The sequence below is a fragment of the Halichoeres trimaculatus genome, unplaced genomic scaffold, assembly GCF_033239565.1.
Source record: "Halichoeres trimaculatus isolate MK-OKI-2021-1 unplaced genomic scaffold, fHalTri1.1 fHalTri1_scaffold_13, whole genome shotgun sequence".
NCBI lineage: Eukaryota > Metazoa > Chordata > Actinopteri > Labriformes > Labridae > Halichoeres > Halichoeres trimaculatus.
The window spans coordinates 19,135,720-19,155,189 of record NW_027437191.1 but is presented as its reverse complement, the minus strand read 5'-3'; the positions used below and the strand labels follow the sequence as shown (position 1 = coordinate 19,155,189).

Genomic DNA, 19,470 nt, shown 5'->3' with positions numbered 1-19,470 from the left:
TTCAATAACACTCAATAATACAAAACAATACTCACTGGAATCAGTTGTCATGAGTTGTCTGTTCATATCTGCTTCCTGAAAAGAAAACAAAAACATCTTGACACATGTATCAGTGGAGGAAGATTCTGATTTCACAAGTCACCACATGTTAAATCAAGGGGTCAGGTATACTATGGTTCATCGTTGAGTAATTTTGAATAGAAAAAACTCAAAACCATAAGAAAAAGCAACAACATAGTGAGGATAACAAATGGAGACAACAAATGTGAGGACACAGTGAAAAGACAACCCAAACACAGCTCCCTTTATGAGCACATACCATTTCCTTGGTTTGAGATGAACAGTTACACTGCAGATCATCAGCTGGGTTAGGGTTACTGCTCATACAGGAGGTTTCGTGGGAGAGCTGTGCAGGGTGAACCGGCAGGTGGATGGGATGCTTCAGCAGGTGGTTTAGACTGCCGTGAGTCCCATTGTTTGGCGCAGGACGAATACCAAGGAGGTCTGGAGAGGGCAGGAAGACAAAGAGATGATGAGTGTTGCATTCAAACAAACCAGTTAATTTAATGCTGTGTCCAAAGGAAACTCACATCAGTCTTTAACACTGTGGCTGTCTATTTGATTTAGGTTTGTAGTAATGAAAAAAAGAAGATTTATAGATCTTAAACTGCTTGTTAGCTGCAGTATGCAGAGTGAAAGGGCAAAATACATTGTGTTGGCTTACTTGGAAATTTAGTTGTATATTTTTGGCTTCTGGAGTAAACCATGTAAAAGTCAATGCTGCAAATAGAGGCTGAGTTTTCATCCTGGATCTTTTTATGAAATCTGGTTGACGTTGCTGACTTTCACTTCCTGCAGTTACTTTAGTCACCAAGATGAATTTCAGACCAAGGTAAGTGCACCTGTTTCCTCCTTCAAACGGCTCGCTCTGTTTTACATCAAATGTTTCCATCGTTCTGAGGAACACACTGAATTCAGATTTACACTGCAAGAAGTCAAAGCTAAGCAAATCTTTTGTCTTTCTTATTTACAGTAAAAATGTCTGTTAGACTTTTATGAGCCATATTCACCTCACAATTCAATGAAATGTTTTATTCAAAGATATTTTTTCCATTGCTAGATTTTTGTGCTCACTTCAAGTAACTCAGGCTCATATTATCCTGAAAAAAGACATTTTCCATTTTCTTTGTTGTGAGTTTTTGCAGGGAATATCTTAATCAGATCAATTAATTCAATTGTCTTGTTTCTAACGACTTCAGGGTCAAAACAATGTGATAATTTAACTTTTGTCATCTGAAGGAGTGCAGGTTTAGGTCAAAGGTCAAAGTCTATGGCAGGAGTGGCCAACCAGTCAGAGACCAAGAGCCACAAAATCTACCGTGGTACTACAAAGAGCTACATCACGCACGTGATATTACAAAGACACTTCCTCTAACACATAAACAAAATGACATAAAATGAAAATCAATACATTTCCAATTTTTAAAGCGAGATTTACTGTGTTTGTGTGTTTCAATTCGTACTAGAGAAGAGAAACTGAAACTTAAGTATCAATCCCAACTGATCCCAACGTTGGCAACCATATATATATATATATATATATATATATATATATATATATATATATATATATATATATATATATATATATATATATATATATATATATATATATATATATATATATAGTTTTGATTGATCGGCACACCACTACTCATAACTATATATATTTTTTATGAATGGATCGAAGAGCCACACACCGAAAGGCAAAGAGCCACATGCGGCTCGCGAGCCACAGGTTGGCCATCCCTGGTCTATGGCAACACAAGTGAACATACCAAAGAAAAAGTACAATATTTTCAGAGCTATGTTGTTGATTTGGTTTATATAAATCATTACTTCCAGCAGCTGTTAGCTTAGCTTAGCTCAGCATAATGACTGGAATTGGGAAGAAACAGCTATCCTGGCTCAGTGCAATGGCACCAATATCTATCAGTGTTTCTCATACTTGCTTAAAAACAAAGTTTTTTTTTGTTTAACTGTACAAAAGTAAAAGTTTAAGCTTCAAATAACATGACATGTGAATAAAAAAGTCAAAAAAGTGGTCATATATAATTTCCCAATGTTCAAAAAATTCCTGTAAATACTTTGACAAAAAGATTTACAGGTAGAAGCCCAGTGTGCACTAACAACACAGCTTACCACACATGAGGTTATACACTTCAATGTTCTCAAAAGGAGGCACAACAGTTTGTTCCTTGAACCCCGGACCATAGCCGATGAAGATTGCCTGGAGAAAATAGACAAACATACAAATCCATTTATTATCTGGGACCTTTCAAGGTACAAACAAGAGGTGCAGTGAACTGTACTGACAAAACACAGACCAACAGTTTGTAAAGAGTGGACCTTTGCTTACACGCCTTCTGTAAATAAAACGCTCAACTCTGAATGCCACATATAAATATTTGCTGGGAACCAAGGTGGTAATATCACTATACATGATCCTGACAGTGTCAGCTGAGACTAATGGGTTGGTATTTGTAGGTGAATCTATTTCAGCTTCTCTTGGCTATTTCTCCCCTGTGTGTGTGCAGTCTGAGTCAATTTCAGGAACAGTTGGTTTTCCTGAACTCACAGACAAATCAGGAGCTTAGTCAGCTAATTACACCAAGTCAGATCCCAGTGTAACCCACGTTCAGAAACACACAGACACACACTATGACGACAAACTTGAGGATGGCAGACATAAACAAACTCCCTCTGAAACAGAGGGTGTGTAGGTGGAGAGCATCATCTCAGAAGTGTAATTACTGTACTGATGAGGAGTTTAGAGCTCTATGGTGTTTTTAAGCTTGTCCTGTTTATTTTACACAACTTACTTAAGTTTTGCTCACACTAATAAAACAGCAAAACAAAAACTAAGGATTAGTAAGAAAAAAATTCTCATAAGAGTTAAAAATCTCAAAACTGATTGATTAATTGATTGATTGGTCCTCTTTTTGGAAACCAGCCAAAGAATCAGGCATGAAATTAGGTTATCATCTACTCAAGATTGGGTCAGTTGTACAAACAAGCATCGCCCTACATCTTAACTTTCAACTTGTGTATATTGTTGGCCTCCTACCTCTGGGTCCGATATGACAAGGTACCTGGAGCAGTGACAGTGGCTGGCGTGTATGTTTGAGGCATCAGTTAGTGGGAGGGTGAAAGCTGAGTTATACAAAGTAGCAGAGGGAGAGGTACGATATTTATGCTGTTAACTCCAAATTTAAATGACAGATTAAAAAAAAACAGAGTATAACTTCATACAAAAAATGCTACTTTTCTACATTTTGTTGTACAGATGATCCTCTTAACCAGTTTTATTAGACAGCCAGTATTTTATCTTCATATATAACCTGGCTTCTTCACAAATCACCTGTCTGTGTTAGACGCTTTGAGAAGGATCAGTTTGAACTGGACTGCAGCGCCACCTTTTGCCCTGGAGTCTCATGCACACTGTCGTGAAGATGTAACGTTTAACAAGAAGATCAGATTGGAACAAATTTTCTTTGTTAAAGGCAAATTTTTACCAGATACAACGCAACAAGGTAAGGTACTTATGAACATTTACATAGCACTGTTGATTGAAACCTGACAACAAGCAATGTTTTAAGTTTGTACCGTAGTTTAGTAGCTGTTTATATTTAGCTCTACTGACAGCCCACTGCTTTAAGACATATCTGTAATGTGTAATGTTAGTAAATCCTGTTCATGTCCTGCCAGTCATCTACCAAGCAGAGCTAACGTAACCTCACTCTTCATTTTTAGTGATAGACTTAAGTTTGAACAAACCACTGAAGAAATAACTGCTGCATGTGGATTGGAATGAACATTATCACAAACAGCTTAGCCCTTTAGCCTTTAGCTTGTGCTGTATCACTCTCTCGTTTATCTTTCTTCTGCTCCTCTGTCCTTTTTCTGTCTGACAGTTAGGCTCCAGTGTCCACCATCACAGAAATTATTTTCAGCAGAGAAAAACACGGATCTAAGTTCTCACTACTAAACTTTTTACAGACGGCACGATGTTGTCACAGAGACTTAGACGCGCCATAGATCAATTCAGTCCTGTTCGACCTGACCTTGACTTGGTAAGCTACAAAGTAGCATTTAGAAATAACATATATTGGTGCTAATAATAACCTTTTCAAGTGTGGATTATGATCCACCTTATGTCTAGTTAATTATTTCATTTTTTACTTCATTAAAACTTGCTTCATTAAAACACGAGCAGGCCCTCTACACTTGCCATAGTCTGATAGGCTCAGTTGCCAGAAAAAAAAATAACAAAAAGCAACAAAACAACCACCCCACCCCGAATCATTAGACTTCAAATCTGATGAGTCAGCTGTTTGTTTCAACGTCTGAAGTGTTTTTGGATTTTCGCAGAGAGAGGTCAATGGGTTTCTCCTTGGCTTGTGTCAGATTAAACTGTGGTCATGAGTCCCATATTGGTGTTCGCAGACTGCCTGACTGCGCAAAGCTTAGAAGCTTGAGTCTGCTTGAACTTGGCAAAACACAAAGAGATACTGAACACAATTACATAACAATATAACTGATAACAGATTCTAAAATTATTTAAAACCAGCCACGAAACATTCAGTCAGCCCCAAAAAAATGAGCCATGTCAGAAAATAAATCTCTTCCTCGACATGTTACAGAGTTATCACACATCCTGTTTCTGAAACTAAACAGGAAATCATGACAGAGATTTATTGTGTCCACATAAACAAACATCTCCCTTCCTCTGACCTGCATGTTGGTGAAGAGGTTATCTGAGCCGTGGAATCCACCAGTGCAATACTTCAGTTCCTTTCTGTTACTGTCGAGATAAAACAAACAGTTCATCAGAGGGGTCAGGGACTGCAAATCGCTACAAACACTTCACAGGTAGCTTTTTTTTTTTGTCAAGGGATACTTCAACAAAAATAATCTTAATTTCCGCAGCAGGAACTTCTAGCTCTACATAAACCAAAGAGAGAGATGTTTCACTGCAGCCCCGTTGAAAGCAACTGAGTTCTGCAGCCTGAAACAATTTTCCATAATTACATGGTTGCTTTCCATCAAAGGAGTGGGACAAGTCCTCTTTAACTTATCATACTTCAGCCATTATGAATGATTGCTTACACTAATTACTGTAAATGTTTCAATTTCTGTGTGGCCTGAGAAACTTTTTATCATCAGACAACCAACTCCACTTTCATGACACCAGCTTTACAACTACACATACATATACTTTCATACTAAACCATAATTATACTAAGGAAGCCTGATGTCTTACTTTAATAAACTGTATGTCAAACAACATTCTGTATTTAGGGCACCTGTCCTCTAACAGCATTTGTGTGCCCAGAGATTTTTCCGTATAAGACCAATGCAGCTCTGCCTTTGTGTACGACAAAAAACAGCCTTGGTTTCAGCTGGTCTGTGATAAAATAGAATAAAATGGATTGTATTATATTAATCATGGAAAAGTCGCGCATATTTGGAACACTGCTGTGTTAGTGATTGCAACCAACCAATCAAAATCAGGACAACTGATAAAAACTTTATCAATATAAGCAGCAGTCTATACAGGGGAGAAACTAACCACACATCGAAGGTATTTTCTCCAGAGCTAGAGCTGCAAAATATTGATCACATGCTTTTACACTGTGTTTATGAATTTTAAGTGAAAGTAATTTGAAGCATTAAGAGCATTTTAAAAGACTTTTTGGTTATACTAAGGTAAGTAGCCTAATAACAACAGTTAACAGTGAATCAGTCAGTGAATACAGGCTCTCAGGTTATGCTAATGCTATGTTTTTTTTCCCTTTTTACAGTAAAAACTTGAACTTTACAAATACTGGACTCTTTGATAACTTACAGTGCCGCCTGCCAGCCTTCCTTCATGTAGAGATGTCCTCGCTCTATGCGTTTGTTGTTAGCAAAGTGCATCCGCTTAGGGAGGTTTTCTTTGAGGTACGGCCTCATTGGCTGGTCAGGGGTCCTGCACTTCAGAACAGACACAGAGAAGTGGAATCAGCATGCAGCAAGAGGAGCGACAGTTGTTTGACTTGTAGCCAAGCAAGCAGATAATTTTTTTGTTCTTCTTATGAATACAAAAGTCCCTTTTGGAATACTTCGCATACCGACAGGTTCTTCACCAGGCTCTCATAGTCGACTGAGGAGAGAAAAACAGGAAAAAAGTGAATTGAGCGATGCTGTGAAGCCATAAAGGACGGGGATTGTACGTTAGCATAGGGAACTCACAAGAGAAGTAATTATCAGGGAGGAGCGTGGGTCTGATTCGAGCTGCTGGGCCTTGGATGATGGAGAAGTCATCAGTGTTGTTAAGGAAGTTTGACACATACGATGCCTTATCGCATGAAGCCTCCTCCATGCCTGCAAACAAAAAGAGACAAATTTTTCTCCATTCTTATAAACATTTCTTCACCCTTTGAACGCGCAACACATTTAAACATAGTGTAACACCTCTGACATGGCATTTTAGCAAGACATGTCTGAGCAGTTTAAGTCTTTCATGACAAGCTTCAGACACAGTATGTCAAACTGATTGGACATGAGTTCTTTGATAGGGATAGCTGGGCATCGCCCTAAGCTATTAATACCCCATACATTGAGCTTTAGTTTACCTAATTACATACTAAACATATGGTCCACAGATGCCTCGAGCAGTTACACATCACAGCTTTTTTTCACAGGGGACTAACAGTCAACATTTTCTTTTCATCTCATTGTTTTCTGCCATGAAGTTTTGAAGCTGGTATGAAAGCACTAAAGTCCCCTCCCAGTGGGACACAAGCTCTGAACCAAGGTTCTGTGTAGTGTAGAACTAATGTGGGTAACGTGTTTTGATCCTTTTTGTAGAGTGATATTATCCTGTAAACAGGATCACAGGGGTGTGGTGCCGTTGTCTCACCGTGGTCTGACACAACTATTACGTTGACGCAGTGCTGCAGGTTTTTTTGCACCAGGCCGTCCATCAGCAGGCCCAAAATCCTGTCCACATTTTCCAAGGCCTCAACCACCTGAAAGCACAGCAGGAGTAAAAAGTTCAAAAGAGTTCACATGATACTATGACAGACAAATGAAGTTCAGGAAAACAACATAAATCAGTGAAAAACTCTTTTGATTTACAAGAATCATTATTCCTCACACATATTTATATATATATTTTTAAAGATGTGACGCTGATAAAAGCTCACAAGTTGCCTTTTCGTTCTGTCTCCGGTGCAACACCTGGTGCCATAAATGTACAACACAGGATAAAATATCAAGAAGAATAAAAACAGCACCATCAGCTTAACATTCCAGCACAAAGAACAAAAACTATCATCAAGTTAAGCCTGTTTGTCTGACAGGGATGTGATCAAGATGTAAGGATAACACACAAGGCTCAGCAACAGAATTGTGCACTTTGTGGAATCAGGGCAGGGAAATTTCTAACTAGCACAGCAAAGTATACTGAGAGATTGATTACTTCAGCTTATTCCTATCAGAGATTCCTTATTCCTGAGGTATTTATCATGAAATAGACAATCTCAAAGTTAGAAAGCAGCCAGTCGGAGTGTGGAAAGGCTGCAGCTAGTTGTTCACTTTCATGCTCTTAAATATCATAGCTAACAAAATACTATCTGGGTGGATGTGTTTGTTTTCCAGGTTTGCCATATAATTCTACTGGCTAATCGACCTGTGTGTTTTTAGTATGTGATGCACAATATTGTTTTTAGATAATTACAGATAAAGCAAAGCTTCTATCATTTAAATGATGCTGTTGATTCACTGTTTTTATGATGTCATGGTACCAAAGTGCCAAAACAAGCAACAGTATTCAGTGACATATTTTCTTACATCCCCTTGCAGATTGTTTAATACCTTTAACAAGTTTTTTCAAAGCTTTCAAGTTTGATTTCAGGGCTTCCTAAGTAGTTTGGCGTGTCCTACAATTCTCCCTCTGCTGTGGGGGTACAATTACTCCTGGTTTTAGCATGTTCTGTCTCTTCTGTAGATCTTTTTGGTAATCAACAACCAGCCTACTGTGTCTATAGTGTTGTTGGTAAGGTTCAGTGGATGACTGACCTGTGGGCTCGCTGGTCCATAGCGATGTCCAGATGAGTCAGGTTCTTCCAGGTACAAAGTGTAGAAGTCCGGTCTGAAATCACAAAGCCAGCTCTTTAGTGTGACATTCACTGTCTTTTGGTGGAAACCAGACATGATGTTTGTAACAACACCCAAAAACACTTTGTACCTTTCTTCCTGAGGTAGATCAAGCCACTCCAACACGCTGGACACCCTCTTCTCAAATCCAATGCTCCTAAGACACAAAGAGGTTCCACATCATGTATAATATCTGGAACTTTCCAAAATATTACCTCACAGACAATCTAATTGCATTAATTCAGAAAAAGGTACAGTGGGTTATACCACCACTCTTACTTGTCAAATAACTTATAGTAATCTGGATAGGTGCCGTCAATGGCAACATCGGATCCAGGCCAGAAAAACGTTCCTGTTTTCAGTTTGTTACGCATGGCAGTGATCCAGACCTAAAGAGGACAGGAAAGGAGGTGAAGGAGTTGAGGACAGGAGAGGAGAGGGTAGAGGAAGGGATGGGAGCATAGGATGTGAGTAGGAGAGTGAGGCAAGAGTGAGAGCAGAAAAAAGAGAAGGAAAGGCAGGAGGTGGTGAAAGCAGTAACAGAGGAAGAGCAAAATCATGGGATGCAAAAAAGAGGGATTGGACACAAGCAAAGATGAAAAGATAGAAGAGGGACAGAAAGATAAGTGAGATGAAGAAAATAAAGACAGATGTCAAAAGCAGGGAGGGAAGTATCATTTAAATGTAGAACCAATTCAGACAGATTACATTGTACCAGGCCCTTCATTCATCTTATGAGATCATGTTTAGTCCATTAGAATAAAAGCATCATCCTTCACAGCCCAGTCCAGATTGATAAAGATCTGACCGTTTATGTTAAATCAATACTTATTTGACAAATCTGCCGACAGAGGGGATTCTATGCAGGAAGCTTGTAAGCCCCTTTCGACAGGCTCGCTTAGTGAACTGATGTGTCACAGAAGAAGGAGCTCCAGGAATCATAGTTTGTCCATTCCACCTTTCCTCTTTCGAAGTTAAATAGATAATAAACTTGTTTTTTCTAATGGACAATCATCACATGTTGGAAGAGTGAGATTTAAGAGGCACTACTTAAAAAGCGAACCACAAAGTGTCTTTACAAGCACAACTCACGCTGTCACTAGCTGTCTTTGGCATGAGCACAATCCATAATTATATTTAGAAGCTCATTACAGGGAGATTTGAATCCCAGCAGTGAAACTCTGAGTGCCAAAAAACAAGTGTCTCGTGCTGTTTACAGACAGCAAATTACAGCACAAGTCACAGTGGTTCATATTTCTTACTCTGGACAAGTGCCGTCTCTTGAACAATGCCACGTTTTCCTAAACTGTGAAACTTTATGTGACAACACTTTCTGCCTCAGACTGTCAGAGTGAAGGAGATTCAGGAAGATCATTTCTCAGAGGTGGGCAAAGATCAGTTTTAGTTTGCACAGATTAACTTACTGGCTCTCCTTGGTACCATTTTGGATTGAATTTCTCATCAGTTTTCAAGCTGAAGAAAGTGTTCTGCATTACGTCGTACATCTTGTTGTCCACGATACCGTGAGACTCAGGATAGAGACCCTGAAAGATCAAGGGATAAAAACATTCAGTCACCTCCTCCCATTTTTTAACCTAAAAGTCACTGGAAACCTCAGCAGTTTGGTTACATTTCAGGATCTGGTTTCAACCACAAGAGGTAAAATCTGCTTCTGTGAGCCTCTCAGTTCTGCTGCTGTTCCTCTCAGAAAGCCCATGTTAGCATTAGGCCTCAACAGTAACCTCTAATCTGCAGCAAGGACGCTTTGAAATTGTAGGGAAAGTCCCAAGTGCACTGCTGAACTGTGGCGTGCAAACAGCAGTAACAGAAACAAAGAAGACATCTACTCGAGTACTAAACTTTGGTGAAATATCAAGGCATTTCTTAGTGAGTTGAGTATATCAGGTTAATGTACACTCATACATTTAGTTTTTAACAATTTAATTAAAAAAAATCAAATGTTCTACATCAGATGAAGCAGATGTTTTTAACTTTTGTGGCAGAAATGTGATACAACAGTTCAGGACTTAAACTCAAGTCTGACTTAAGTCCTGGCTGTTAGGTCCTGTACCTCGACTTCAACCTGGGAGCTGACGATTCAGAGTTAGACTCAGACTAGAAACGGCTAAATTCAAGCAAACATGAGTGAACTGCTAAATCTACTGAGATGGTTACCATGGTTACAGTGAGTTAGCCAGCTGATGTTGAAGAATCAAGAACAACGTCTTACTGTTAGGCTGTATAAAAAATGGACGTAGCTTCCGGGATGTCACGCGTTTGTTACTAAAACAGTGAAATGAAGCCAATCGGCAGACACAGTCACATTGGATATGACGCAGGCTTTGAGCTTTCTGTCTAGCAGTTATAGGGCATGCCGCCCAAGCTGTTTTTGTGCAGATTCTCCATGAACAGCAACTTTTGCACTTCTGGATAGGCTTCATTTTTCTAAACAGGATGTAGCCCCTTAAGTCTCAATACAAGAAAGTTAAAAGTAACTTTTTCATCTGTTCAATATTTTAAAATAAGACATTTTTCTGGATATATCACATGATAGTGGCTCATATTAAGTCTAATAAGACCGTTTTAATTTTATACATTGGATCAGATTTCTGTTACTGCAGTGTGTTTGATTTTACCATAAGTTGTGATCATAAACTAAACATATCTAATGTGAAATTCTAGAGTCTTGAAAATAGAAAACAAACAAAAGAAAAATAGTATTTTCCAGCTAAAATCTGAGGCTCACTCACTCACATATATACTGTTTTTAAAGGAAAAGTTCATTCCTGTTTTGCATTGATATAAATAAAGTATCAATAAAGGGCTTACTTTTGTTCCTTTTTTGTAAGTATGTATTTAAAGGGCTACACATGGTTTTTATGAACTGTAACATTTTTCTTCAACCACCGTCAAAACAAGAGAAACAAACAATCTGACCGAGTTATAAATCATCTTCAGATCTGAGCAGACTTACAGTGACAATACTGTAGTGATTGGGAAAGGTCTTTGTGGGATAAACAGGCCGCATGTATGGTGTGGTCGTCCCAGAGCGTCCTGTAAAATATGATGCACGCTCACAACAAGACTTATAGTAAACCAGGCACCGTGTTGTGTCAATATGTTTGGTGACTTACGTAATTTGTTGATGATGGGGAGGTGGCTGCTGTGATCTTTGAGGTACTCCGCCCTGAAACCGTCGAGGGACACCAGGATGAGAGGAGGTTTGGAAAAACTGGGTGGGGGACAGACAGGAAAATGAGGTTGGTTTATGAAAGGGTAGGGAACAATCACTCAGCAGGGAACAATGATGTGTTTGGCACCAGGAGTGTTGTACAGTAGGTCTGTGTAGAAGGAAAACAAAGCAGCTCTTTGATTAAGAAGGCGAGAGGAGAAATAAAGTTGAGTTTCAGACCACACAAACACAGAGGAGGAGAACAGGAAGAGAAATGGGACTTTACTGGCAGTGAATCAAAGATGATGAAAGTTCTGTTAGCCTCAGCAGATTTCTTTGTTCCCTGATGTGAGCCATGACCCCCTCCCTTTCCACTCAGCGCACATCTTTGAATTTCAACCTCAAGTTTTAATAAGTGTTGAATGTTCAGGTTTACTTTAAAATATTGTTGGCACTGTCTGACTTTTTTCATATTAAGAGAAAGTCAGGAGTTTCCTACAGGTGGAGAGTGAAGAAATCACTGTGAGGGCTTTCACCAGTTCAAGAACTGATCTGTTCTGGATTCTCAGAACCTTGGTGCTTTGCAGCGAACCAGCCTATGTTTATACCAGTATAAGCAGGAGTAAAGTGGGAGGGCCTCGGCACCCTGCTCATTTGATCAACGCAGAATATGATGCGACAGAATCACAACATGTCATACGACGCGCCCAACGATGTCACAGTCTGTGAGCCGGAACCAATTTTTTTCTGGTACCACCACACTAACCGACTCAAAATTATTGGGAATGTGGCACAGTTGCACTAAAATATTCAGTTGGTATTGATGCATGTGAAACCACTCATTGAGTAAACAATAAGGCCGTACTAAATACTGATTTATGATTGGTCAAAACTCTTTAACTAAGGTGAATAATTATTGCTAACAAAGGTGACACTAGGAACAACTAATTATTAGTGCTGTCAGGCGATTAAAAAAATTAATCTAATTAATTACAGGATTTGTAATTAATTAATCTAATTAATCACATTTTAATCTCATATCTGCTTAAGGTCCCAAAATAAAGAATTTAAATTCCTGGACATTCAAATTACATTAAAAGACATTAAAATTACACTAAAAGACATCAAAAAAAAACATTTAAAAATAAGGTGGGAATATATACAACACATTTTTAGGTACCCTGAGGCATAAGGAACGCATGAAAAAAGTGTTATGGTTCCATCTTTACAAAATCTACACAGTCCTGCACCTAAGATAAGCTGATTTGATTTTTAGGACGGTTTTTGCTTCTGTCACATTTTTACTCGATGTGGACTCAATTTTCACTGCAATATGAACTAGTGCTGCACGATTTGGGGAAAAGGTGCGATTTGCGATTAGGTGGACAATATTGCGATTGCGATTGTGCTTGCGAATTAATACAAAAAGTTGTGTCATGATGAGTCTACAGACTTGCTTGGTTATCATGGAGAAAAATCTGAATTGCATGTGCTGACATTGCGATTGCGATAATCGTGCAGCTCTAATATGAACTTCCATGAGGTCAGGAGAACCAGGGCTAAAGGCTAAAAACTGTGAGGAACACTTTATTCAAGTCTTGGATCAAAGAAGAGTGAAGTATTTTCAGTTTTACATGCTCTGAACACACAAACTGTTGCTCATTGGTGCAGAGCAGTCCCAAGCTGAAACATGACACCAGGAAGATGGAAGCAAATTTTCAAAGAGTTCTTTAGATTTAAATACGGGACAAATATCAATCATTCAGGGGTTTTTTAATGCAGTAAAAAGTTTAGAATGATCTGTTTTCTACAGAATTGAGTTAGAGCAAACGGTTGATTTTCTGCAGATTCTCAAAATGGACGTGTGAATAAACGAGATATTGACGGCAGTCCCCCAAAAATCACTCTCACTTCCCCCCCCGGTTTAAAGCATGTTGCTGACGTCATGTGTGATACATTCAAGTACCGTCAGAAATTTGAAAATCTGACGAGAACACCACTTTTTCCAAGTACATTTTCCAGACATTTGAAAATAAGTGCGTCTTTGAACGCCCCGTGGGTTTGGATCCAGATTAATCTCTTGCGTTAATTTGCGGTGTAATTAATTAATCTAATTAATGTGTTAAAATGACAGCCCTACTAATTATACATGCCATATTAAATCAATTTTAAGAAATAAGTCAGGCACAGTTCATATCTGCCTGTCGACACTGTGGCAAAGACACCAGTTTCCTGTAGCATAGCATAGACTATTTTTTGCTACAATGTTGTTTGAAATGTTCATTTTGTGGTTCAATTTTCCTATAAAAAAGGGTTAAGAGAAAACCAGACAAAAGCTACTGACCATGAAATTGCAAAAACAGTTTATACAGGGAACAGGTGATCATGCTGATCAAAGTAACAACACGTTGAGCCACTACCCAACACTAAACAGAGGGGTGGGTTTCAAAACTTTTTCTTTTCTTTTTCTACCCATTAAAAAAAAGTTCAAAGAAAATCAAACTTCTAGAAATATCAGCTTTTTCACAGAGGAGCCTCCTCTTTGTTTTTAAGACCATATTAAAGTATAAGTGTGGTTTGCCTTTAGAAACAAAACAAACTCAAGAGAATATCTGACTCTGATTAAAAGCACATTTCTGCTACTTAAAAGATATTTTTAAACCAAAAATAGTGTCATCTGGAGCCACAGGTTTTCTTTTCCATAGTTTAATGCGTCTGTCTGAGGTTACTCCCTTACCAAAGCAAAAACACACTCACATGAGACCACATCATCCACACACACACACGTCTGATTACTCACAGTCATTACCTAAGCTTCTTTGTTGCAGTTATATTTTTCTACTTCCACAACAGCCTCATAAAAAACCCACAACAGTCTCATGTTTTAGTTCTCTAAAATGAAACGCTGTTACATATATATGTTTGTTTCTAAGTGGTCACAGTTGCCAACAAGGAACTCAGGATAAAAGTGGGCAAAAGAGCAGACTAAATATAGCCCCAAATAACATGATTCTCACATTCAGCAGAAAAGAGGAAATGTATTACCCAGGTGGACACTGTGTCTGCTGAAGTACATCATCAGCCTGCAGCAGCCAGAGCTCCCCATCTGCAAGAAATAAACAGATGTTAACAGGCTGCACTCATTTTTAGTGTCAGCACCACGAGCAGCTACGTGTTAAAAAGTGTCCGTGGGGTCTGTGAGGTGATCTAGAAAAACACTTGAGGTAGAGAAGAATGGGACAAATATGGAGGCGAAGACTTTCATACACATGCCAACTAAGTCTTAAAGCTTGTATTTACATTCTAGTATTTCTTATACGCAGATGAAAAATAAATATTAGAGTATGGGATTTTAACACACAGTGCCTCAATCATAAGCATCGTACAGCTAAAAAGAAGCAAATAATGCAGACCTGTTAATAAGACCAACTAATGTTGCCCATAGCTGTCTGTGTGAGGGTCAAGCTGAGGCCTACTTACTCAGTGTTCTGCTTTTTATAGTTGGCACGCAGCTGCTACTGCAGTGCGAGGTGTCAACATGCGAAACAGAGTCTTGCTGAGCTTGTTACAGTTTGAGAGGAAGAACTGAACTGAACCCTTTTAAATCCAAGGAAACACAAGCAGGCTAATTTTGAGCTGAAAAGGTGAAGAGTTTTAAATCAGCTTTAAAATAGTCTACCTCTTACAACGATACCCCCTCATGACCCAGAAAAAGTGAGTTTATTAGCAACAAAATTGTTAGTTTTGTTATATTAAGTTGTAGTGCCTGTGTTTTTCCCCAGAAAATTGGACACTAATCTCAGAGTGTGTGGTTTTTTTTTTACATGATTTGTACTTTGTTTGCTTAAGGACTGTTTGTTTGGTGTTGGATGCAATGGCACATGATTTTGTGGGTCAGAGACTGTTTCCCATGAGCCCCATCACCCACTGTTACAAAGACGTGTATTTGTTTTGGAAACAAATGAATATAGAGTTGATCTTTGTTTTTACACTACTTTTCTTTGTTCAAGACTTTTTGCCTGATGCGAAACGACTATAGACTGTATAAAACATGGACGTAGTCTCGCCGACGTCACCTGTCTGTTTCTGAAACGGAAAATGAAGCACATCGGCTATAGCGGCCGTATTGGTAGTGGCAAGGGCTTCGCCTACAGCCATAAGGCGCCTGTGGGTCATGTGACCCTCAGCTGTGCCTCTTATTGGGCGAGCTCGCAATCTTAATATTCTCTGAACGGCTGAGTTAAAAAGGAATTCACCCCCTGTACAGTGGGTGCCCATAGTGAAATTAGCGACTCAGACAGAAGCCGTTTTCTGAACCAGGTTGTAAATATGTTAATTTCTGCTTTGAAAATTGCTTTTTTTGGCTTGGTGCGCATGTGACTTCCGGTAGTTCCAAACACTTGAGAAACAGCAGATTTTAGCACTTCCGCATTGTCTCATATTCTTAGACTGGAGGTTGCCGCTTGGAAACGACAAGGTGATGTATTTAATAATGGTTATGTAGTGCTATAGTTTGAAAAGTGACAACAAGCAAGAGAATTAAACTGGACTTGCACCTCAGTTAGTGTACAGAAGGTGAAAAGGCTGTTTAGTGTTACAGCCCTGTACTCTGAGACATGTCCATAAAGTGTAACGCTATTAAATCCTGGTTATGTCTTTCCAGTTCTCATCTACCAACTCCAACCTCACTAAGCAGAGCTAACACCCAGCTCTTCATTTTATTGATAGACTCTCTCTTTAAATGGGAAATAAATTGGGACACCGAGAAACACATCATGACACCAGAGCTGTGAGTGCAAATGTTAAACTGGTTTGTCTGTTGTTGTTATGTTACAGCCATAGACTGTATATAGAGTGGACAGCGTGGCTCCACCATTTACCATTGTACGGTTTTAAAGCCAAAATACCCCCGTCACAGGCAAAGCCATTGGTAGCTGTTGTGCAGTCAGAGTCAGCACAGTAAGGACTGTAAGGGATTCTGGGAGAATCTGAGTGGAACTGGGTGACAAAAATAATAACCTTTTTTTTTTTTTGAGTCTCATCTCTTCTTGGCTCTACCTCTCGACATATTTTACTATCCCCCCCAAAAATACACAAAACTGCAGCTGTCAATCATCATTAAACGTAACGTAAAACCTCTGTTAACCTCTGTTACTAATGAAAAAAAAAACTTTTTAGAAAAAAAAGAAGGCTGGAATACAAGACAGCCAAATGATAACGCAACAATCAGACATGAGAAACATTTCTACGAGGTGTATTAATTTTTTAAATTTTGACCACAGCCCATCTGTAATGACAGGAGAGCTGGATTTTTTTACCTATACTGCAGCCAGCCACCAGGGGGAGCTGTTTTTGTGGCAACCTCACTGCGAGCCAAGCAAGATGGCGTCCATTTTTTTACAGTCTATGGTTACAGCCAATAATTTTGCATCCTGCAAAAGTAATCTTAGAGAAAAATACTTAAAAAAAAAAAAAGAAAAATCAGATTCATTTATTTGCTTCCACAACAAATAAACACTATAGCACTTCTATGCTTCCGCTGCTTCTATGGCTATGGTGTTCATGGGAAATGTAGTTGTAATTGCAAAGACCCTACTGATTTTATCCCGAAGTGTAATTTGTATCAAAACATTAACATTAACATTAAAAACTCTTCACAGTGCCTTTAAGAACACAAGTAACTTCAGCTAAAGGGGGTCTTGGTCAGACAAGTGATTTAAGAGTGCGCCCCATACTGAGAGGCTTTGGTCCTTGATATAGTGGTCTTTGGTTCCCCTCCCAGCCACAACTCTTTGCTCCATGACGCGCCTCACCTTCTACCCTCAGCATTTTTTGTCTCTCTAAATCTGTCTTATAAATAAAGGCAGATATGCCCCAAACACACAACTTAAAAAAAAACAAACACAAAAAGTTACACTTATTATGATAAAAAACACACATTTATCATCACTTTGAGAGTTAAAAACTGAAACACATCACAGCTGTTTTATAAACTGGAAAAGAATAACCAAACAAACCAAAGTATTCAACATCAAATAACCATCATCAGTGTGAACTTTGGCACAGACCTCCAAGGTAACAGACAAAAAAGCACTTTGGGAATTATTGAGTCATTTCTACCAAGATGTAGCAGGAAGTGAAACTGCAAGAAATGCCAGTTTGTCATCCACATAATCTCTAAATGATTAACGGCTAATGGAGGATAACAGTTTCCTATGTGCTTCCTGGCTGGTGGGGTCTTTGCTCAGAGCCAAACTAGACTCGAGGAACAAAGACAAATATCAGAACGTTCACATTGTTGAGCCAGATCTTGAGTTGTAGATGGTGTGTGTCCTCATGGAAACCAAACAGAGGGAGAAAAAATACCCCTTGAAAAAATGTATGACTTAACTAGTGTCTGTTTTATATTTGTGCCATAATAGCAAAATATGCACTTCAAACGAAGCACATCAAAACCTAAGGAGCACTGAATTGACTTAATGGGAGACAAAGTTGGTGATACATCGATAGGAAAAACTGCATAATCAGATCTTTCTGGACACATCTGGCAAGTCTGCTGCTGACTGGACACATGACAGAGTGAGTCTTAGCACGTTCATGAGGAAGCCCCCCTCCCCTCCACTGCCTCTGGAGGCCAGCAGTGCGGTTTGGACTGAACATGGGGATGCTCCATCTCAGGAGACAAGCTGCTGTGGTCTGTAATCCAAGGGAAAACCCACTCCAAGCTGCACTTTACACAACATGCTGTGTGCTTCTAGGAAGAAATAGAGTCCCGAGTTATTTTTGTTTCTTTTCATCGGCTTCCAAAGGCCCGACCAAGAAAGTTGCGTTAAAGAAGTTGTGGAGGTTTTTTAAAAAAACAACTGCACAGATCTGAAAAGTGAAAAATCTTTCTCTCCATATGGTTTTCATGTCAGCTAGCTAGGAAGTGTAAGTTAAAGGGAAATGCCACAGCAGAGAGAGCAACCCCGCCCATAGTGGGGACATTTGCCCACAGTCACCGCCACTGCCCCTGAAATGGAAGAAGGGTGTTTTGGCACAGTGGTTTGCAACAAAGAGCTCACTGACGCAGCTGCCCACGTCTAACCAGATAGAATCCATAGCAGCAGAAAACATGCCAGCCCACGGTGAACATTCCTGTCTCGCTTAAATGTGTGTTTACGACGTGTTTCGCAACAGTGGGCTTACAGAAAGAAGCTTGATCACACCACTATGACAAAAAATGTATCCTGTGAAGAAATTTTGAGCAGTCTTGGGATTTAAGATTCATCTCTGCGTCTGTCTTTTACTGACTGGTTGGTAACTTGATCCTTCCTCAGTGCTGCGCTTTAGACTGACAGTTTAGAGTTTCACTGCGTCCACAGGCAGACACACATCTGCAGTTGTTGGACTTACTTGTAGCCAAAACAAACAGTTCATAGCAGGATGACAGGATATGGTATTTAATTCCTCTGCTTTTTGACAACTTGTGATGTTATTAACAAGAATTCTTACCTGTAATTTCTGATTTTTAATTTCCTTCCATCTGCTGAAGCACAAATATTTCCATTCACCATGTCTATCAGAGACCAGGATATGATGATTATGATGTATTATAGTTTTCACTTTGAATTTCTGAGCAGGAGTGGAAGGCAAAAGTTATATTTACTTCCATTCTGCAACTAGTGCTTGTAGTTTTTATGACATACTATCAATCAACTGAGTGACTTTCAGCTGACAAGGTGACATCTACCACGTGACAAGAGAACATGTAAGAAATATATCAGTAATTGCACCATTCATGTCATTTGTGCAAATATGCACAGCCAAATCCATATCACTCCTGCCGCCTAACGAGAACATTACATTGACTACACATGAAAGTTGGTCACAAAAATGATTTCATTCATGTTTGGTGTGAATATGACATAAAAGCACTGGGGGGTGTCCCTTTAGACTGATAGTGCGCTGAAGATTTTTTTCCATTTCACGCTAATATTTCACATTTTTTGCTCGAAAGCTAGAAGAAAGTGTGTTTTCTTTCAATGAAGAAAACGTGAAATGTGCATATCAAAAAAGATCAACTGAGGGATAAGAGTGTTTATTTAGTCTGCAGA

General features: G+C 39.1%; 1 protein-coding gene across 1 annotated transcript in view; it reads right to left on the bottom strand.

Annotated features, from left to right (window-relative positions):
- enpp1 (ectonucleotide pyrophosphatase/phosphodiesterase 1) overlaps positions 1–19,470 on the bottom strand; it is a 36,326-nt gene that overhangs the window by 8,645 nt on the left and 8,211 nt on the right. The window contains exons 3-17 of the mRNA XM_074685774.1: positions 14,420–14,480; positions 11,337–11,434; positions 11,177–11,256; positions 9,627–9,746; positions 8,482–8,591; positions 8,294–8,359; positions 8,125–8,197; positions 6,965–7,073; positions 6,295–6,426; positions 6,174–6,205; positions 5,909–6,036; positions 4,795–4,864; positions 2,203–2,290; positions 320–504; positions 36–75 (exon numbers count right to left, since the gene is read on the bottom strand). Of these exons, the coding sequence (XP_074541875.1) occupies positions 36–75; positions 320–504; positions 2,203–2,290; positions 4,795–4,864; positions 5,909–6,036; positions 6,174–6,205; positions 6,295–6,426; positions 6,965–7,073; positions 8,125–8,197; positions 8,294–8,359; positions 8,482–8,591; positions 9,627–9,746; positions 11,177–11,256; positions 11,337–11,434; positions 14,420–14,480 (1,392 nt within the window). The remainder of the gene's footprint in view (positions 1–35; positions 76–319; positions 505–2,202; positions 2,291–4,794; positions 4,865–5,908; positions 6,037–6,173; positions 6,206–6,294; positions 6,427–6,964; positions 7,074–8,124; positions 8,198–8,293; positions 8,360–8,481; positions 8,592–9,626; positions 9,747–11,176; positions 11,257–11,336; positions 11,435–14,419; positions 14,481–19,470) is intronic.